Below are 23658 nucleotides of genomic sequence, written 5' to 3' on the forward strand. Positions count from 1 at the left end.
TAAGGGGCCTCCTGTAGATGCCATGTTGATGGCGGCCACAAAGAGGGAACTGGCTCAGGAGAGTCCCTCAGTCCACCCACCGAGCAAGGAGTCTCGGATGATGGACCGCTTGGGGAAGCGGATGTTCAGTTCGGCGACCTTTTCGGTGAGGGCGCTGAACTATTTGGCACATGTTATTCGGATGCAGCGAGACCTTATTAAGGAGTACGCTGCATCCCCCCCTGAGTCCATTTCGAGGAGGACAGAGCTCTGCACTCCACCAAAATGGCCACTCTAAGGTCAGTCACGAATACTTCTATGCGGCTACTCTCCCATGCTACGGAGGGCGCCGCTAGAGCTGCGGGGACAGGACTGGTCACTAGGCGTCAGGCCTGGCTCCGCCACTGCGATTTCTGAGCCCTTCAAGGCGCTTAACGCCCCTTTGATGGTTCTGCTCTGTTTGGCAAGACCGTCATGACGTTGACCCAGAGCGAGAAGGACGGGAAGACGCTGTCTGCCGTCGGAATCCGCTTCTCTGCACCCCAGAGGCCCTATTCTAGGAACCAAAAGGGTCAGAAGAAGATGTGGTTCCGAAGTCGCAGCAGTCCCAGCCTGCTCGGACAACCAGTCCTTCCGTGGCAGAGGAGGACAGGGAGGACGCCCTAGAGGCAGAGGGGCTCCCAGAAACTTCGGGTCCAGGGAACCTTTCTCTGAACGGCCAGCAGCAGCCCTGAGGGCTGCCCGACTGCTCTACTCTGGAGGCAGTCGGGGACGTTCCCGGGGCACCTAGCGGCATGGGAGTCCATAACATCGGACCGCTGGGTTCTCCAAATCATATCCAGGGATATCACATTCCTTTCCTTCACCTTCCAAAGATGCAGTCCCTCCCAGGACGTACCACCCGGTCAAAGGGAGGCCGCTTTAGCAGAAATTGGCCATCTGCTAGAGAAAAGAGCCATCCAGCCCGTTCCCCAGACCAGATCGGATCAGGGTTCTACTCCAGGTTCTTTTAGTGCCAAAAAGACGGGGAACTAAGACCAACCCTAGCCCTCCGTCTCCTCAACCTGCCAGTCCCCAAAGAAAAATTCCGAATGGTCACTCTACAATCTATTCTCCCCTTCTGGGAGAATGCCACTGGATGTGCTCGATAGATCTCAAGGACGCACTACCACATCCTAATGGACAGGCGCTCAGGAGGTTTCTCCGCTTCGGCTGGGAGCCAGTCACTACCAGTTCGGGTCCTTCCCTTTGGTCTCACCACAGCCCCCAGGGTGTTTACCAAAGTACTAGCAGTGGTAGCGGCCCACCTGCGGCTTCAGGTGGTGCTGGGCTTTCCCTACCTGGACGACTGGCTCCTTACCGCCCCAACAAGGCATCTACTTCTCTCGGCGAGACTCCTTTCTCCATCTTGCTCCATTTCTGGGCATCACAATAAATACAAAGTCCAACCTGGCACCCACTCAGCTCTTAGATTTCATAGGGCCAGACTAGACACAAGGAGTTTACGAGCCTTCCTTACTGCGGACAGGATTCTGAATCTGCAGCTCCAGGTGCGGGCCATTCTCCATTCATGTTCTGTTCCAGCGGAGTTGGTCCTGAGGGCTCTAGGGTCCATGGCTTCGTCGATAGCTCTTCTTCCTCTTGCCAGGCTCAATATGCGCATTCTACAGTGGACGCTCTTAGTACAGTGGTCTTACCTTGCTCTCCCCTTGTATCATCCCATAGCGATCTGCATGGCTTGCAAGCGGTCCCTCTTGTGGTGGCTCCACTCCCGGATCTCCACGAGGGTCGCCCATTTTGTGCTTCTCCCCTCGCCACGGTGACCACGGACGCCTCCGCCTCGGGTGGGGGCACTTTGGGCCGGACAGTCCAAGGCACGTGGAACGATACAGAGACCTTACTGCATATCAATGTTCTAGAGATGAGAGCTGTGCTCTTAGCGTTGCTAGCACTTCAGGACTTTCTTCCCTTGGGAACAATTGCGATTCAGTCGGACAATATGTCTGTTGTCTGGTACATCAACAAGCAAGGGGAAGAAGGTCTTACCGTGTTTGTCGAGAGGCCATGAGAGTTTGGGAATGGGCAATCTCCACCAATCGCTTTCTCATAGCAACGCACATTCGGGGTCGGTCCAACATCCTAGCGGACAAGCTCAGTCGCACCATTCTGACCCCTTACGAGTGGTCTCTCAATTGTCAAGTAGCGAACGCATATTCGCACGGTGGGGAACCCTTCATGCGATCTTTTGCCTCCCTCAAACACCAAGTGCGACAGTTTTTTCGCTCTGATACCTCCTCCCGGAGGTACCCCAAGAGACGCTCTGGTGCATGCTTGGCCACCCGGTCTTCTGTATGCCTATCCACCCTTGCCTCTGATGCTGCAAGTTCTTCAGAAAGCCTCTCGGGTGGGTTGCAGAATGATTCTCATTGCTCCGTTCTGGCCTCGACAGATCTGGTTCCCCTTCCTAAGGTCTTACTCTGTGAATCCTCCTTGGATTCTAGATCCTATTCCGGATCTGATATCCCATCCATCCTGCATTCCTCCTCCGAACCTGGACAGCCTGAAGCTGACCGCTTGGCTGCTCCAGTTCCACTCTTGATAAGGACTCCCGGTATCTCTTCACCGGTAAAGGCTATTTTGGTGGCGGCTCATAAACCAGCCACTAGAAAGGTTTACCAAGCAAATGGAAACGCTTTCTCTGTGTGGAGCGGCAAGGCCTAGATCCATTCACGGTTCCTCTCCCGTAGTGCTTGATTTTCTAACTTCTCTTTAATGATGGTGCCAGCAGTTCCACAGTCAAAGTTCAACTGGCGGCAATTTCTCACTATCACATTGGTCAAGAGTCTAATCCTCTTATGTCAGCCAAATTGTGCAAAACCTTTCTTAAAGGTACTTTCCTTCTCAGGCCCCTATTAAGCAAGCAGTTCCTCCTTGGGACCTTTCTCTGGTCCTACAGGCCTTGACCGCTCCCCTTCGAGCCAGGCTACAGTGGACCTCAAATTCTTGTCTTACAAGACAGCCTTTTGGTAGCCATTACATCAGCCAAGAGAGTTTCTGAACTTCAAGCTTTATCAGCTAAACCTCCTTACTTGGTTTTTTATCCCGGCCGTGTCTCCCTCAGGAGCAACCCGTCCTTCCTTCCTAAAATCGCTTCTGAAGCAAAGATCAATCAATCTATTAACCTCCCTGTTTTCTTCCTAAGTATGAAACCAAAGGTGAATATAGGCTACATTCACTAGATGTTCACAGGCAACTAAGATTTTATCTCAACAGGACAGCTGGTCATAGGCAATCCGACCAGCTGTTTATTTCCTTTGCAAAATTCAATTTGGGCAAGCCAATTTCCAAAGTTTCTCTGTCCCGCTGGATTTCACAGTGCATTTTATTGGCTTATCAAGCCAGGAAGGCCCGACCGGAGGGTGTTCATGCCCATTCAACCCGGTCAGTATCTACCTCAGCAGCCTTCAAGGCTAGGATTCCTCTGGATGATATTTGTGCAGCAGCTACATGGGCTTCGTCTCATACATTTATTTCTCACTATAAGTTGGATCTTGCATCCAGGGTAGAGCATCCTTTGGCTCACGGTGCTCGGAATATCCTTCCATGATGGCCCCAAGATTCAGGTAGCTGGGGACTCTGTCCCACAGGTTGCAGACAAATGAATATCCTACTTCAGATTTAGAAGTTATGTACTCACCATAACGTTCCATCTGAGTAGGTGTATTCATTTGTCTGCAACCATCCCGCCCTCCTATCCCCCTGGCCTTTCAGTTTCCTGCATATTACTGGTTACCCTTTTGAGGGTGTTGTTGCTTTGGCAAACTCGATCTGAGGTCATGAGGGTAGAGCAGGGCATTATGGGTGAGGGGAGGAGCTGAGAGCTTGGATCCATAGCTGGAAACTATGCCGGTTCGGATCCGATATCGGATCCATAACCCACAGGTTGCAGACAAATGAATACACCTACTCAGATGGAACATTATGGTGAGTACATAACTTCTAATTTTCAGTTAGTAGAATTCCGTCATATATAACTAGTTTCAAGGATTTTAAGAAATTTTGTAAGGAGGAAATTCAATCTTATATAAATGTTAACTTAACTGAAGATGTATTTGAAATATACGTCTGGGGTTCTTTAAAACCATATCTATATTGAAAACTTTTATCCTGGTATATTAATAAGAAAAAAAAATAGAATAAAGATTTATTAGTCCTGCAAAGAAAAGTTTATAATGTTAAATTTGGATATTCAGAAAGTGATAAAAAATAATAAATGAACTTGAGATGAATAAAAAATATTTAGAGAGATTACATAATAAAACTATGATTAATTTAGAGAAAGTTAGATTGAATTCTTGTTCTATGGATCCTAAAAATCAACATAGATTAGAAATAGAATGCAGAAGATTATTAAATTTGATCAAATAAAAGTCATTTATATTACTAGGACTAGAAAAAAGTTTTGGATTTAGAAGAAACTTTAGAAGCATACAAAATGCATTTTAATTCAATTAATTTAAATGCCTCAGTAATTGAAACACAAAATTGAATACAATCCTTTCTGAAGAAATGTATTAAAATGAATAGAAGATCAAATAAAATTAATAGAGAAACCAATTTTTATGTCAGAACTTAAATCTGAAATTAATAAATTAAAATTAAATATAGCACCTGAAACTGATGGCATTATTCCTGTTATTTATAAATTATTACCTAAAGAAGCTTTAACAATATTATTAAGAGTTTTTACATTAGCTAAAGAAGATAAAAATATACCTCCAAACTGGAAGTATACAGTAATCACACCAATTTTAAAACAGAATAATGATGAAAAAGAATATTCATCTTATAGGCCAGTACACCTATTAAATGTTAATCATAAGAGTTTTATGACAATATATACTAACAGAATTAAACAGTTTTTGCCCTTGCTGATAGATGAAGACTAGACTGGTTTTATATTGAATATAAATACATATGATATTAAGAGTACTCAGAATAATTGATTATACTGATATTATAAAAGAAAATGTGACTCTAGTAAGTTTAGATATTAATAGTGCATTTGATTCAGTGCATTGGGATTATTTGATGCTAGTCTTGAAAGAGTATGGCTTTTCAAATTGTGTATGGCTTTTCAAATTAATTTATGCAATTTGTTAGATTGTTGTATGAAACTTCTTTCACTTATATAAAGATTGGATCGTACACTTATAGACTAATTACAATTGCCAAAGATACCAAACAAGGATGCTCGTTGTAACCATTATTATTTGCTTTAGTCATGGAACCATTTGCAGAATGTAGCAGATTAAATAATATTAAAGGAATGCAATGTAGTAATTATTTAAATTCTAAAATTCAGTTGTCTGCAGATGATGTATTATTAACTTTGAATGATTTTGAAAATTCATTACAAGGTCTATTTGAGATAATGGAACTTTTCTCAAAATATATCTGGACACAAAGTTATTGATAAAAACAAAGATATTACCTATTGTAATGGAGGTAATGTTGATAAGAAATTTTCCAAATATATAGTTCTAGATAACAAAATTGATTATTTAGGAATAATATTATCAAATGATATACATGACATAGTAAAACTTAAGTATACTAATATTCTAAATAAAGTAAAATAACTTATAGATGGAGAAAATGCATTTTTCTATACAATGGAGGATAGATTTTTCTAAATAAAATTAATTTCCTAAAATATATCTCATTCAAACAATTTCCTTACCTCCTTCTAAAGAATGCATACACAAATATAATAAACTAATGTTAAATGTTTTGTGGTATCCCAATAAACCTAGAACAGAACTAAATCCTCATTTGAAGGACTAGATGACAGGTAGAATTGGCCTCCCTGATATAGAAATGTATATTTTATTATCCACTAAGATAATATTGTTGTGGCTAAATTCTACCTATAATGCTAGATGGAAACAAATGCAGGAATGTATTTGGTTAAACTCAAAACACTCTTTGACATTCCAGCATACTAAATTATTTATTAATAATTTTCCATTGGTTGATAAGAGAGTATATTTTAGAGAATAAGAATAAATCCACATCCTCTAAATATATTATTGGTACTTTAAATGCATATAAAATTATTTTAAATAAAATTTTAGGATTTAGAGAATGGCATATTCTTTTGTATCCCATAGCATTTACACAACATAACATCAACACTTTTGAAGTTTAAAAATGGCTATACTTGTGGGAAAAAAATAATATATTGGCATCAACTAATGGATTCTGGAAAAGTTTATTCTATAGAATGTATTATGAGCATTATATGACATAAATAATGAAATGTGGTTAGAGATGCAAATGTTAAGATCATTTATTATCAGTAAACTAGAGTTAATGCATTTATCTATTAAAGATACTGTTCCCAAATTTATAGAATTTATGATGGTGGTGCAGCGGTTAGCATTGTCGCCTCACAGCAAGAGGTTCTCCAGTTCGATCCTCGGCTGGGGTGCCTTCTGTGCGGAGTCTGCATGTCCTCCCTGTGGTCACATGGGTTTCCTCCGGGTCTCCGGTTTCCTCCCACATACCAAAGACATGCTGTAGGTGGATTGGACAGTCTAAATTGGCCCTAGGTGTGAGTGCATGCATGTGTGTGCTTTCTGTAGAAGGTTGGGCACCGGGCTGGCAAGTCGACACCGTAAAACTCCACTGCCAATCATGAGCGGACAAGTGATCCGCTGTGGCGACCCCTAACCGGGAAAAGCCGAAAGAAGAAGAAGATGATTCTTATAGGAAATCAACCAGTAATGGGAAAATGATGCTCATCCGAAATTCATAAAGTAATACAAAGTGCAAAATCATATTATACAGAAAACTTTTTGTGATTATTATAGTTCAGTTAATAACTTCACAATGAAACTGATAAAATTAATGTTAATATCACCAAAACAAACAACTTTTTCTTTATAATGGAGATTGCTTTCTGGCAAATTTATGCATAGAATTTACATTACCCCTCATAAAAAAATAATTCATGTTTAAACAAGGTATTGGGTGTTCGAGATGTAAATTGAAATTAAAATCTAACTGGCAACAGATATTTTATGAATGTGAAACTACTTGAATCATTTTGGAAACAATTATTATTATTATTTTTTTTTTTGCAAATTGTTTTTAATGATGAATTTCAGTTAACTAAATCTTTAATTGTATTTAATGTTCCAATACTTAAATGTGTTGCAAGGTCAAAATGTTAAATTTTATGGCCTTTACTAACTATAGCATGTAAAATAATTACTATAAATTGGAAAACTGAGATTTCTCCATCATTTAAAGAGTTCAAGAATATTGCACTTACAGTCTCTCAAATGGAAATATGTATAATCAAGATGAGAACTAATAGAATTATTTCTTATATCTACTGGAGAAAAGTTATTGAGATACTCGAAAAAACAGATTGTAATATAACATTAAATTGAACTACAACTTGGAAGATCAACTCTATATATGTAGACACCTATTCTTATATTGTTAATCTGTTTTAAAAAATGGCCTTTTTTTCTTTTGTGAACTGTTATACTTTGTTAAAACATTAATAAAAATATTTGAAAAAAAAAAACTTACTCTAACAGTAGATGTTTGAATGATCACTGCTGTAGTAGCTGTTCCCTTCCTCCATTCCCCTTGTTTTTTTGGTGTGTTTTTTTATGCCAGGGTGAGGACATTTTTCTTACATTGCCCCTTCATGGCTTAGCCTCCCTCTCTTTGCTGGAAAGAAAGCTCTGAAAGGCTTTGCCTCCCTCTCTTTGCTGGCAGGAAAGTTCTGAAGGGATTTGTCTCCAGACTTGTCATTCGAGCTCAAGCTACTTGACAGTTTGGGTGCATGGAAGGTGCCATGAAGCTTTGGAAGCTGTCCAGCTGTTATATATTTTTGACAGGATATACCTCGTATAGCTAAGACTACTGCAGCATCAATCATTCGAACACATACTCTTATGGTAAGTTCAACTTGCACAACTGTACTTTCCTAATGGTGCTTGCATTATAAATGCTGTAATTCTGATCAGAACATTATGCATTTTACAGTGCCAGTTTTTACACCCAATTTTACATTTTTCTGGGTAGCAACATATTACTTTTATTGCATTTAATGAAAATGTGCCTTAGCTGAAGAAGCAAACTTGATCATGACTATTTTTCTGAACTGAGTTTTTGCATGTTTCAGAGTTAAAAGAGCAAGTCTATATGGCAGTTTTCCAGATGTTTCATCATATGACCTGCAGATTCTCACAAAGAGGAAAGAAGATCGACAACTTGCAGCATTAAAAGAACTGAAAGAAAAACAAGTTTTAATTGAACAGCGAAGAAAGTAAGTGTTAATATAGGCTAAACTGATTTATAACATAGGAATCACTCACTGTTCTTTTTGCAGCAGTCAAAATGCAGTATTAAGCTACATTGAAGACTCTTTTGTAAATAAAAAACACAATAGAATTAAGTGTAAAGATTTACAGTTTAACAACACATAATTCTTCTTTAAAATAATTTCTTGCCCATTTGAGACAGAACTGCCTGCATATTTCTTTATTAATGCCACAAAGATAATCATAAGGATATTGAATATATGTTAACCAGTTCATCATTCATATGTAAATCCCATACTTGCTGATAGTCAAGTGACCAGTTAAATGGTATCACAAAATCCATTTTGCATATTTGAACTCACTCTACTAATTTATATATAACTTGGAACTAATTTCAAAAGGAAAAGTTAGATAAAACTAAGTGAGTCTCTGAAATGCATTTATTAATTTACACTGATGGTCACCCTGCTACTGGCAAGTTATCATTTGGATTATGCTTGTCTAGAAATATTTGTGGCTCTGGATAATCCTTGTTTAGTGAGTAACCTTGGTGTGGCATCTTATGTTTCATATGCAGAATGGGTCTATATTAGATAATCGAACTTTCAAAAGTTTGAGTGTCATATGGTCGACACCATATGATCGAACTTTTAAAAGTTTGAAAACTAATAAAAACATAAACTACACAAATAACCTACCTGAACATTTTAAGCAGGGAGGCAAGCCCTCCTGCACCCCCTTCCCCCACTTTTTAAATATACCAACTCAGAGATCGCACTACAGTTCAGCAAAGGGAAATCTTCTCATTCCACGCTGTACGATGATCTCCGTTAAAACGTTCAAACTTTCAAAAATTCAATCATATGGTGTCAACCGTATAACAGTCGAACTTTTGAATGTTCGATCATCCAGTATAGACCCTGCAAAATTACATTAGGATAAAAGTCAAATTCTGCTCCATACCCCCCATATGTTTCTCTTATAGTGCTAACCTGCAATTAGTTTATAAATGTCCTTTTATTTAATCATGTGTTAATGGGAACTAGATTGATCCTGAACTAATCATTTCCGTCAGTAACCTAGGAACTACAAAAAGCATAATGCACTAAGTAAACAAGGTAAATAACGATGATTTAAATATGCAGTTGCATGTCAGAGGTACAGTGATTCAGTGGATGAATGAAAACAGTTAAAATGATAACTAAAGACCAGCAGGTGGTATAGCTGGAATATTTATGTTTAACAGGTATTTCATATGTGAGCCTTCAAGTCAATCGCGTGGGAAGGCAGGGATGATTATGATGCCAGAGCATGGAGAAGAAAAGAGAATGTTGTGATTGCACAGAATGATTGTAGAGGATGAAAGTTACTGTGTAAAATGTGGAATAGGACAGGGGTGGTTGTGATTGCACAGAATGAAGGATAGCAGTAACTGCGTAGCTTGGGAAAGGAGGACAAGAGTGGTTCAGATTGCACAGAATTAGGATGGAGAAGAGTGGTAGGAAGTGATTACAGAGTTTACAGAATAAGATGGATGCTATGGATTCATCAGATGAGGAAACAGGAGAGTTGTGCTGGTGACTGTATGACATATGGAAGGAGAAACAGGGTACTGATTATACTGTAGAAGAAGGGGAGGGATAGTAGTGACCATGTAAGGTGAGAAAAAATGAAAGGGATGGCTGTAAGTGGTTAGCATAGGAAAAAGAGAAATCTGTTGGAACGAAATACATGCTACTGGGAAAGAGAGACTGATACTAAGTAGTAGACAGCATAAGATAGGACAGGGATAATTAATGAGCCCACAACATGAAGTAGGAGGCAAGGGACTGTAGGTGAAAAAAAAATAGCATGAAGAAAAAGGGGGAGGGAGTGGGGTACTTTCATATAACTATCAATTGTATATTCCTTGTATCTATGAAAGGGGTCTAGAGTGTTTACATTTATTGCTTTTGTCTCCCCCAACTCTGTTTTTTATAATCACCAGGCTGGCCTGAAAGTAGGTCACTGGCATCAATACTATACCCTGTATAATAAACTTAACTGAATAACTAAATTGCCTGAATACTATTCGGAAGGAGTGCAAGGATGCTAGAGGAAGGAGTAGAGGGTTGTAATGATTACAGAGCATGAGGAAGGAGGGCATAGTTATAGTGAGTGTGTAGAATGTGGAAGGAGAACAAACTGGTAGTGAGTTTGTACCATGAGGAGAGAGTATAGGCTAGTACTGAGTGCTTTAAGGATCATGGAGAGCGTGGTTATGAGCTCTTAGGATAAAGAATGAGAAAAAGTTGGTAATAAACACATAGGATAAGGATAAGGGAATGCATAAGGAATGGTAGTAGAGGCATAGTGAAGAAGGGGTTGAGGATTAGAAGAGAATACTTAGCATGGTGAAGTTGTGAGAGTGTTAAATAATGTGTTTATACTGTGATGAAGGAGGAGAGGGATGGTGGTGGGAGTGTGCAGCATGAGGAGGTAGGAGAGGTATCCCAGGTAGTGCACAGTATGAAATAGGAGGAGTGAGATGGCAGTATGCAAACAGCATGAAAAAGGAGTCAAGGGCCAATATGGAGATTGTAACATTTGGAAGAAAGAGAAAAGCTGAAATATATATATACAACATGAGAATGAAGGCAAAAGCTGACATTGACTGTAATGCACAGGAAATGAAGACAAGGATGATAAGTGAGTGTGTAGCATAAGGTATGAGAAATGAATGGATGCTGGGTACACTGGATGAAAAAGGAGGAGAGCAACGGTAGAGGTTAGACAGAATGCTGAAGGAAGACATTGATGGCAGTGACTGTGCAGTATCAGGAAGGAGAAAGAGGGCTGGTAGTGTGTGTGTGTGTGTGTGTGTGTGTGTGTGTGTGTGTGTGTGTGTGTGTGTGTAGCAGAAGGAAGGAAGGAGAAATGGGTTGGTAGTGAGCCACACAGCCTTGAATAGGAAGAATGAGATGGTGGTGAGCGCATAGTGAAAGGAAGGGCAAAAAGACGTGATGAGTGTCTAGCATGATAAAGAAAATGCAGCATAGTACTGAAAGCAAAGCAAGAGGAAGGACACGAGAATTAATAGTAGATGCTTGGCATGAGGAAGGAAGTGAGAGCAGTGAATACACAGCATGTGGAAGGAAATGAAGGTTAGTAGTGAACATCACACGAGGAAGGAAATGAGAGTTGTGAACACATAGCATGAGGAAGAAAGTGAGAGCAGTGAATACACAGCATGTGGAAGGAAATGAAGGTTAGTAGTGAACATCACACGAGGAAGGAAATGAGAGTTGTGAACACATAGCATGAGGAAGAAAGTGAGAGCAGTGCACACAGCATGTGGAAGGAGATGAAGGTTAGTAGTGTACATCACACGAGGAAGGAAATGAGAGTTGTGAACACATAGCATGAGGAAGAAAGTGAGAGCAGTGCACACAGCATGTGGAAGGAAATGAAGGTTAGTAGTGAACATCACACGAGGAAGGAAATGAGAGTTGTGAACACATAGCATGAGGAAGAAATTGAGAGCAGTGAATACACAGCATGTGGAAGGAAATGAAGGTTAGTAGTGAACATCACACGAGGAAGGAAATGAGAGTTGTGAACACATAGCATGAGGAAGAAAGTGAGAGCAGTGAATACACAGCATGTGGAAGGAAATGAAGGTTAGTAGTGAACATCACACGAGGAAGGAAATGAGAGTTGTGAACACATAGCATGAGGAAGAAAGTGAGAGCAGTGAATACTCAGCATGAGAAAGTAATTGAGGTGTAGTAGTGAAAATATTTGCAACCAATAATTAACACATGGTTTCAGTACTTGAAAAGCTCAATAAATCAAGAAAAAACAAGTCTTAACATACACCACTACACTCCAAGTTAACATTTTCAAGTGAATCTGATGAAGAACAGTGTGGCTCGAAAATGTTAACTCAATAAAAAGGAGTTTTTTTTCCTGGACTTTTTTTTTCTTGAAATATGGTAACCATTTGATATTCTGGGACTTGTATGTGTGAGTCAGACAATAGCGATACTGAATGAGCAAAAACGTGGACTTAAATATACTATGTCCAAGACTGTTGTTCCTCAGGGTATTCCCTTTTCTCCATGGTATAGTGATCTTGGAGTTTGTATGTATAAATATAAGTTGGGGGGGGATTGTCCTCCTGCAAAAAACAACTTTAAAGGAGAACAGTGATATTCAGTTATCACAGTTATCTGACATTTTCTTAGTTATACTTCATATTTAGAGGGTTCATGCTTGAGTCTCAGAATTATGACATAGAGATAAATAGCATGAAGAAGGAAGTGAGGATTAGTGGAAGTCACATAGCTTGAGGAAGGAAAATATGGTTCATAGTCAATACATAACCAGGAATCAGAAGAAAGGGATAGCAATGTGTAGCATAAGAAAGTGGAGAAGGATGGAAAAGTCCACATTTCATGAGGAGAAAAGAAGAGGAAGGCAAAGATCATGTAACATGAGGAATGAGAAGTGAGGTAGAAAAAAGAAGAAAGATGATAGAGATAATGCAATGAAAAAGGAGGACAGTAATCAGCGTATTGCAGGAACATTATTTTAAAGTTTTGGTCTCTTGATAGAAAACACTTTTTTCCATTGTTACTTTATAAAAATGGATATATCAGAGAAGGAAACAATGAGCAGGAAGAGAGAGAATGCAGTACAGAAATTAGCGGGCTTCTGAAAACTACAAGTGACATTGTAGTCGTTTTCCATTCAATAGTCTAAGTGGATATGCATAATAGGAGTGTAAAGTATACCTCTTTGTTTTAATTGGCATGTATTTTGTTTTATTTATTTCCATTTGTTGAGCAGGGTAGTCCCACTCGGTATGGCCCGTTATCTGAGAAGAAGGTACTCAGATTGTCTACTGACAATCTGGCCAGGACATCGTAGAATATTTCCTTCTCTTTTCAGTGTGTGCATTAAGCTCTAGCCCCTAGCATGGAACAGTATTACAGAGAGACTGACGCCATGTTGATGCAAATTCACCAAACACGAACCCAATAAACGGCAAAACAACACAAGAGCAGGTCTTTCCGATAAAATTTACTGTCTTTCAAAACTTTACTTGAAGCACTTTTCGTTTGCACTGAAGCAAACTTCTTCAGAAGTAAATACCATTGAATCTGACTTGATTTAAAACACAAAGAGTGATGTATTTAATACCCCATCCATGCAGCAACAATGTAACTTAAAGCTATAAGCAATTTAAAATGCTACAACATTAAAACCAAGGGAAGTAGCAACCAATAAAGCATTTTAACTCCAATATACTACTAATATCCAACAAGACATATAAAATAAGTTATAAATTTCAACATATACAAACAATGGTTGAACATACCCTATAAAAGTTATATAATACATTATTACTGAATTTATAGATCCTTAAGATAACAGGTGTACAAATACCAACATTTACTAATAAACATTTATCAACTGAACCAAAATTGGTGCCCCGTCTTACTACATTACAGAATTTACATGAAATGCTTTAGCAAACATACTGTAACCTATCGACTCAAATTTTTATTTTTCAAGACATAACTGATAGAACACATGTCATTTAGTCCAGGAACCCTATAGGCATCTAGTTGTATCTGCCAAGCCAGTTCCAATTCTTCTAAATGGAGAGCAGTTGGGCCACCTCTTGTGGAAGGTACCACCTGATCTATTGCCATGTATAAAAACCCATGACCATGATGGGAATAAACATGTTTGGCCAGTGCGTTTTCCATCTTTCCTTTAGTGATTGCATATTGATGTTCATATACTCTATCTCGAAGCCTGCGTTCTGTTTTCCCAATATAATACACAGGATACTGTTTGCATCTAGCAAGATAGTCTATATTCCTGGAATGGCAATTAAATTTGAATCTAACTTTATATTGTAAATTATTCACTGAAAATGTACTAGATGTAACCATGTATTTACAGTAGCTACAAGCCTCACATTTAAGCATTCCATTCATAGGAAGGCAACATACTCAAATGACTTTCTACATTTTTCTAGTAGCCATCCTTTCTATCAGAAATGCTCAGTCGTCAATGGTCAACTTGTTAGGGCAGCACACATCAACACACAACTGAGCGATTTCATCGCTGAATGTGAACTGCTCAAAACTATGTTTTTGGGACGTGGTTACCCAGAAGATTTAATAGACACTTTGACAGATGAAGTTAGATTGAAAAGAATCAATTTGTTTTATTCCGCAATATTAAGTGTTAAAGTCCACAGTGAAAGTAACATTCTAATGTTGAATGTATCAGATCAAGAAGTTGAGCAAATTCACAATAACGATAGTAGGTCAAATTCACAATAATGATAGTAGGTCATCCTTTAAGGATTGTGACCCATGTTTGAAATTTATCAAAACGTTCAGCTGTGACAGTTATTTGGTAATTGACATCTTAAAGAAAAATTGGGATTTATTTAGAATGTCACCAGTCATATTGGATAAATTAGGTGACACCACACATACGACCTTCAGGAAAGGTAAGAATTTAAAAAATATATTGGAATCAGCTGTACATCCTGTCCCACGGGTGACTGGAATGTTTAATGTGAGGCTTGTAGCTACTGTAAATACATGGTTACATCTAGTACATTTTCAGTGAATAATTTACAATATAAAGTTAGATTCAAATTTAATTTCCATTCCAGGAATATAGTCTATCTTGCTAGATGCAAACAGTGTCCTGCATATTATAGTGGGAAAACAGAACGCAGGCTTCTAGATAGAGTATATGAACATCACTATGCAATCACTAAAGGAAAGATGGAAAACGCACTGGCCAAACATGTTTATTCCCATCATGGTCATGGGTTTTTATACATGGCAATAGATCAGGTGGTACCTTCCACAAGAGGTGGCCCAACTCCTCTCCATTTAGAAGAATTGGAACTGGCTTGGCAGATACGACTAGATGCCTATAGGGTTCCTGGACTAAATGACGTGTTCTATCAGTTGTGTCTTGAAAAATAAAAATTTGAGTCTATAGGTTACAGTATGTTTGCTAAAGCATTTCATGGAAATTCTGTAATGTAGTAAGACGGGGCACCAATTTTGGTTTAGTTGATAAATGTTTATTACTAAATGTTGGTATTTTTACACCTGTTATCTTAAGGATCTATAAATTCAGTAATAATGTATTATTTAACTTTTATAGAGGTATGTTCAACCATTGTTTGTATATGTTGAAATTTACTACATATTTTATATGTCTTGTTGGATATTAATAGTATATTGGAGTTAAAATGCTTTATTGGTTGCTACTTCCCTTGGTTTTAATGTTGTAGCATTTTAAATTGCTTATAGCTTTAAGTTACATTGTTGCTGCATGAGTGGGGTATTAAATACATCACTCTATTTGTGTTTTAAATCAAGTCAGATTCAATGATATTTACTTCTGAAGAAGTTTGCTTGAGTGCAAACGAAAAGCGCTTCAAGTAAAGTTTTGAAAGACAGTACATTTTATCGGAAAGACCCGCTCTTGTATTATTTTTGTCGTTTATTGGGTTCGTGTTTGGTGAATTTAACTAGTTATGTTGTTTGGAACAGCCGGTAGTCAGAGTCTTTTTCCGACAACTAATGAAGCAGGATGTGTGAGCAGCGTGGATGCTGGCCGTAGTAGCAGTAACAACAATGCTATCAACGGAAATGACCACAGTAGCAACTCTAACAAGAACAACAATGGTATCGGTAATGGTAGTGCTGAGACCCTGTTCAACTCCTTGGCTACTCAAATTCAATCTATCATGAACAGGCTTGACCGGATAGACGAAAACCAACATATGTTTCATGGGTCTATCTAGTCATCTTCAAAAAGTAAAGGTAACCAGGGAATGGATCTGTCTTACTCAGTCATCAGTCCAGTTAATTTAAATTTTGAAACACAACATGGGCGGGAAACTCTACCCAATGAGCGGTCGAGTGAGACAAGACCAATTGCTGCTTCTGGCAGAACAGGACCTTGTTGTCCAAACAACGGACAATTACAATTTCAACAGCGTGTTCACTCTACCCAGGACACGGTGAATGATACTTCCCACTCAGGTTGTAATGCCAGGAATGAAGTGTCGTACATTAGCAATCTCTTGGGGGTTATCGGATCACCTTTTATTCAACCCTTGACAGCATGGTTATCGGATAAAATTTGACTAATATGCGGGTTGAACATGAAGTTAACGAGTGATTCGGCTGGAGGAGGTAACAGTTTCAATTCTACTCTTGTGACCAATTTGAAACTGTTTGATTCATATTTAGTTAAAGTGAAGAAACTTCAGCTTGAGATTGTGTACTTCCAGGAATGCCTCAGGCTTAAGATAATCCCGAAAGGCTTGAGATGCCATCATTTTCCAACTGGGTTGAAAGCTAGTTCCCCTTTCTATTTGGACTTGACAAAATTGTTTGACCGACATGGTTTGGAACTGTTGGAAGTCATTATCAAATATTATAGCATATGGGTGGATGAACTATCAAAGACTATAATCGACTTAGATGCTAAAATTAAAAATTATCTGAATTTTGAGCGTTATAAATTTGAATACAGCCGGACTTTTTCCAGTATAGACGACCATATGACTAAACTTAAGTCAAACAAAATTAGGAAGCTGAGTAGGGATTTAAAAGCATATGAACAGGGCTCAGCCTACCCAAAACTACCAGCTGCTCAAGTATGGCCCAAATCCAACCACATTAACAATCATTCAGTAACTGGTAGTGGGGGCACGAGTAGTGGTGGTACGGGCCATAAACCTAATCATGAGATGTTAGATGTCGATTTGGTGCTTTCTGGTGATGAATCCGGTGATAGATCTGGCCATATTGATTCCAGTGATGAAATGGGGCTCAGACGAAGTGAAAGATTGCTTAAGGCCTCTAAAACGACCAGTGACCCACAGCACCAATTGAATCAAGCTTGTAATTGGGATTTTTCAGGAGGGCAGTCGAGTGGGGGCCAGAACGAAGCAAAAGTATTTCCTTCCAAACAACAGCCGGAACAACAAAAGCAACCAATGGAGGAAATAACATTGAGTGAGATCAACAGCCACTATTCCGGTTAGTCAACAACGGACATCAACGTATCAGTGCTTGGTGAACAAAATGAATGTGATGAAACAACAATCAGTGATGGCACAGTTGTCCCATCAATAGTGACTAACCAAAAAGGTGACTTTAAGATCTATAATTTTTCATATACCATCATTACACAAGATATGTCTGATTTGCTGGCGAAAGGGTACATCTTTGTACCAACACAGAAACTAGATCTTGTCAAAACAATCATAGATATCAAACTTTTTGTAAGGAAGTTAAATCTCTTCCTTTTGATGGGAAATCAGGACAATAAGCCTGGTAATGAAAATCATTTCTTCGTCCCAAGCACGTTTAATCCCCCTTTAAATCCAGTATTACAAACCTTCGAACAGATTTGTGAACTGGATGTTCGACAGATTTCTCACACTAGTAGGAAGAGGGGTTTTAAATCTAATATCACTAGTGAAGAAAGAGATTTTCTGGATTTTATTAAATCTCAGAACATACAGGTATGTAAGCCAGACAAAGGAGGTGGGTTAGCAATATTTGACAATAGTGATTATGAAACACGTATGATGGTACTTCTTGACACACCAGCATATCAGATTAGATCATGCTCGGAGGTCAATAGAGCCTATCAGTTAATCAACATGTGTATAAAAGATTTGTTTATTGATGGTAGGATAGAACAGAACGTGCACAACTATTTATCAGTGTCGTACCCGTGATACCCATATATGTTCGGGGTACCTAAGTTACACAAAGACCTAGAGCGACTGCCTATGCGACCGTTATTTGATGGCCGAAACTCCCCCACTTATTCCATAGCAAAATTCATTGACTGTTTGTTAAAAACATATTTGACAACTGAAGTACAGGTATGTAAGAGATTCTTGGTCCTTTTTGGAAGAATTGAACAAGATAGAATATAGTGATTAATATAACTTCTTGACAATAGACGTCAAGGACCTATATACCTGTATCCCCCACATAGTAGGTATTGAATGGATAGCCCTTAGATTAAAGCAAAAAGGTGCTTCAAATAGTGAAATCAGTTTAATTACTGAATTACTAGACTTAGTCCTTACAAATTTTTTTTCATGTTTGGGGAAAACTTTTATCTACAAAAGTGGCTATGGGTTCACCTTGTGGGGGTAGTTTCGCCAATATAATAATGTCGCATTGGGAAACTGAATTTATTTTCAATAACGTCGATCTAGCCAATAATATCATCTATTATACGAGGTTTCCGGATGATATCTTTATCTTGTTAAAGGGCTCAGTCCAAGCAAGTATTGATTTAGTTCATCATTTAAATGAGACCACAGATTTTCTTCAGTTTACTTCGTTTGACACTGAGGCAATAGCATACCTTGATGTTTTGTTAGTAAAAAATAGGACCCAACATTGCTTTCAGGCCAGCATTCATAGGAAGGCAACATACTCAAATGACTTTCTACATTTTTCTAGTAGCCATCCTTTCTATCAGAAATGCTCAGTCGTCAAGGGTCAACTTGTTAGGGCAGCACGCATCAACACACAACTGAGCGATTTCATTGCTGAATGTGAACTGCTCAAAACTATGTTTTTGGGACATGGTTACCCAGAAGATTTAATAGACACTTTGACAGATGAAGTTAGATCGAAAAGAATCAATTTGTTTTATTCCCCAATATTAAGTGTTAAAGTCCACAGTGAAAGTAATATTCCAATGTTGAATGTATCAGATCAAGAAGTTGAGCAAATTCACAATAACGATAGTAGGTCATCCTTTAAGGATTGTGATCCATGTTTGAAATTTATCACAACGTTCAGCTGTGACAGATATTTGGTAACTGACATCTTAAAGAAAAATTTGGATTTATTTAGAATGTCACCAATCATATTGGATAAATTAGGTGACACCCCACATACGACCTTCAGGAAAGGTAAGAATTTAAAAAATATATTGGAATCAGCTGTACATCCTGCCCCACGGGTGACTGGAATGCTTAAATGTGAGGCTTGTAGCTACTGTAAATACATGGTTACATCTAGTACATTTTCAGTGAATAATTTACAATATAAAGTTAGATTCAAATTTAATTATCATTCCAGGAATATAGAATATAGAATTGGAACTGGCTTGGCAGATACGACTACTACAAGAACAATGCAAATGGAGAAAAAAAAACTTATGCAGTATCAGTTGAAGGGAATTTAAAAGAAAAAGAAACGGGTACTGTTTTGGTTAAAAAAAGAAGAAATATCATACAGTCAAATACATACTAAAAATACTGTGTTAAATAAATATTTTAATTTGAACAATAAAATTGTCATCTGGGTTTGTTGTTAGATCTTTTATACAGCTAGGTAAAGTACAGTTTTGCAGTGTTACATTTGAGGGGATGTTTTCTGTACAAGAAAGTTTATGTACCCTAACTTGTATGTGTTTATGAATATGATATAATAATTACAGCAAAAACAGAGTATAGATGAAAGAAATAATTAGACTGAATAGTTTATTAAAATTGTGACAAGATATGAGAATAAGAAGAAAAGAATAGGAGTTGTGATATGTATAATGGATAGAAGGACTATAGTTTTCAACAATTTAAGTAAGTTTACTAGGTATAGCATTTGTAAAAATGGAAGTGGTTTAAAGACAATGGGAAGTTATAATGGAAAAAAAACATGAGAAGTAATTATGTTTTGGAAAAAAAATAAGTTAGCATTTAAAACGAAAGTAGATTTGCTAAACTCTATGAGCAATTTTGCAATAATTAGGTTAATTTTAGACCTGGTATTTACTTTTCTTTTCATTCCTCAATGAATGGCTCTTCAGATTAGAGTTTGATCTGACTTTGTCCTCTTTCAGGCTTTGGATCTGGTGTTCAGGGTCTTACCCTTGCCCGTAATCCCCAGTGTTACCTCAACTACCTCAGGTCTTGTTTGCCACAATAAGCGTAGATCTGTTGGTGCTCTATTGTGAGATAAGTGATTTCTGCAAACATATTTGTTTATAAATATTATTTGTGTATATTTTTAAATACTTTGCTAAAAGGGATAGTTCCATTTCCTTTTATCTGCTCCTCCCCTTGGTCTTTTTTCTTGTTCTTCACCTTAAGCAATGGACATATTTTCTTTTCCCTCAAAAGAAAAAAAGAAACAAAACATTTTAACAGCTTTATAGATAGATACATTTTCCCTGTTATTTGGTATTATATGTCTTTTTGGTTGCTGATAGTTTTTTTCTTTGCCTGCTTGCCTTCTGTCTTGGTTTTCCTTTTTATAGGATGTCATATAAACCATCTGGTTTTAAAAAAAGTGTGTGGCTTGTACCCACAAGTTAACCAGCTTGGATGCACATTGTAAGTGTGTTTATTGCCTAGGCCCCTCATATTTGGACACATCCTGTTATATTTGTAAAGCCTTCAGCCAATGGGCCATTGTTGAAAGAAAAAAATGTGTTGATCTTGAAAGGGCTAATTCCAGCCTCTGCAGTAGAGAGCACTCCTTCAGTCTAAGAAATCAGCCGAAAATGCTAAGGAGAAAACAAAAGAAATAGGAAGAAGAGAAATCGAAACCCTTGAGGAATTGATCCCTGGACCATTCAACATCCTTGGATCCAGCTTCGAAAGTCTCTAAACCTTTGGAGCCAGTGCTCTTCCTGGAGCTGATACTAATTTTCAGCACTATGCTGAGGTTCTCACTGGAAACTTTTTCTCCTGAGCTGCATTCCCCAGTCTTACAGAAAAAGTGATGACAATCATTGCTTCATCGTTGTAGTCAGCCAAATCTTCCAGGACCCTAAACGAAACTGATATGGACAAGATGGTGAGGAGATTCCTTTGGATCGAGATCCAATTGGTGGTCCTCCCAGCTCAGCCTTCAACAGAGCAGAGGGAATGGCTTCTTCCACGCATTCAGTACTTGCTTCTTCTCTGATGTGGCCTTTCTGACTACAGCCCTTGGATCCAACTTCCACCTGGGGCAAGTCTGCATTGGAGCATAGGGTTACTTCCTCGACAGCAAAGAGTTCTCTGATTTGGTCAGCTCCATCTATTTGTTTCAGAGACATCTGAGTCTCACAGCCAAGTAGTTAGTGTTGAGTCCGACAGGGTAGGCTCAGAACCAAGGTCTTCAGAGCATTCCTCCCTCTCGGAGCCTTGGCATTAGATAGTTCCTTTCCACTGTTGGCCTCCAATCCTTGCTGTGCAGTGTTTCAGATTGAGCCTTCTTCATGGTGTTTGACTCTAGGGCTTAGCTCCCCAGAGTTCAGCTTTCAAGGAGTTTTGAAAGAGTACACTCTCATTCCAGAGAGAAGACTGCCCTCTCAAGTTTAGATGTGTCCCTCCCCTAAAGGATCTGCCTGGGTCCAGACCCTACTCTTCTTGTCCCATCAGAACAACTAGTAACCAAATATCTTGCAGCAGATCCTAAGGAGAAGAGGATGCCAGCTTTGAAGTCCTTCTCAGAGTATCCCACTGAGGAGGTGCACACGAAGCATATATTAAAAAAAGAGGCACCTGGATTACCCTCAGAAATCTGTCACCATTGGAATGGACTTTGATAAAGGAGAAGGTTCCCCCAGGTCTATGCTTGAGGATGTTTCATTTGGACAAATCCTTGAACTGCTTAAAGTGAAAGGGTCCAGTCTTCCCAGCTGCTTTCTTCTTTTGATTCTGGCCCTTCTAAGTCTTTGGTAGTTCTGCCCATTAATGAGATGATAGACCTTATCTGTAAATGGGCTTGGAAGGAGCTGGACACAGCTGAACACATCCCCAGGAAACCAAACAATTTACATATTGCTCCCAAAGATTGCCCTCATTGTGGCAAGGGTCCAGTCATAGATTCCATGTTAGTGTTCCAAGAAGGAACTAGTAGAAGAAAGTTCCTTAGTGCATCCACCAAACAGAGAGAGTCTTGTGTGTTGGACTGATATAGAAAGAGTCTCTACTCCTCATCTACTTTCCCAGTGAGGGTATTGAATTATTTGCACATGTTGCATGTTTTCAGAGATGTTTGACAAAGGAGATCTCAAAATGTCTCCCAGAGACCTTACCTGTAGATCAAAGAAAACCCATTGATGCACAGCTAGCTACACTCCAGTTCTTATCTAAGATTTCTATGTGCTTTATCTCCAATGCCACAGCGGATGCATCTAGAAAGCCAACACAGGCACATCCATTAGTAGACATAGTTGGGTGAGTTGCTGCAGCTTTCATGCAACATTTTAGGACATACTTTGTGAACTTGCCTTATGGCAGGTCAGCACTCTTTGATATTCATCATATTGATCACTGATGCAATATCCTTAGTTATACGGGTTATATCTTCTGAAAGATATAATAGCTGTTCATCTTTCAAAGCTTCAGGGCCCAAACTGTCAAGCAGTTCAAGCTGAGCTGAGTAAAAGACAAAGCTTGGTTGCAAAGTCCTTCAGAGCTTTACTGTAAACTCCTCTGAGGCTTTTGAAGGTCGATGGTCAGCTCCTGCTTTCATTTGCTGGGCAGATAAATTCCCTTTGGGGAAAAAACTTCCATTTTCTTAAAATTATTAATGTTCTCTTACTTTCTTCTTTAGTAAAGTTATTTTAAAGCCATGATTGGTGTGTTTTAATGGACTGTCTTAAGACTGTAACATACTTTTTTTTAAACAGAGCATTTGTTTTTCTCTTAGTTTAAATGTAGTGTTAACTAAGTGAAAACATATTTTTGATGGAAAATTGTGTTCATTTTTCCTTGGTGAGTCTGGCATGGTGTTTAAAAGGGTTTTCTGTTTTTTTTTCTGTTAAAAAAGGTAACCTTTGTGGACTGGTAGTTTTATCGGCATTTGCAACTTGTCTTCCAATGGACAGCAGCACCATTTTCAGTTTGACCATGGAACAGACAACTGTTCCCATGGTTGATCCTTCTTCCAGCAGCAGCAAACTAGCAATTTACCTCAGCTGCAGGTGGGTGACTGTGCTGTGGCCATTTGTTGTACCTTGACCACTCATCCTTTAACCCAGATCTCTCTGATAGATACAGCCACTATGTATCAGGGTTAGCCATGTCCTGTGCCGCTGTTGGAGTCCTCTCAGTGGGCAAGGCAGAGCCACTCTTGTCAGTCCTGGGACAGGAATCAGGGAAGGTTTCCCTTTTGTATCGGAATGCTGTGCCCATCCATGGGGAAGCAGCTGCTGCCATTAGTAACACAGTTGGCCCCATTTTTCCTGTCAAAAAGAAACAGAAAACCAAGCATGTATCTACTCATCCTCAGATGTCAGTAGACAGGAGTAGTTTACTGGGTCT

At 38.8% G+C, this 23658-nt stretch overlaps 1 protein-coding gene across 2 annotated transcripts in view; it reads left to right on the forward strand.

Moving 5' to 3' along the window:
* The window catches only part of LRRC27 (leucine rich repeat containing 27), a 1872580-nt gene that overhangs the window by 836273 nt on the left and 1012649 nt on the right, over positions 1-23658 (forward strand). For both annotated transcript variants that reach the window (XM_044056815.1, XM_044056816.1), the window contains exon 7: positions 8186-8329. In XM_044056815.1, coding sequence (XP_043912750.1) covers positions 8186-8329 — 144 coding nt within the window. The remainder of the gene's footprint in view (positions 1-8185; positions 8330-23658) is intronic.

This window comes from Protopterus annectens, chromosome 14.part0 (assembly GCF_019279795.1).
Source record: "Protopterus annectens isolate FY-2018-M chromosome 14.part0, PAN1.0, whole genome shotgun sequence".
Taxonomy (NCBI): domain Eukaryota; kingdom Metazoa; phylum Chordata; order Ceratodontiformes; family Protopteridae; genus Protopterus; species Protopterus annectens.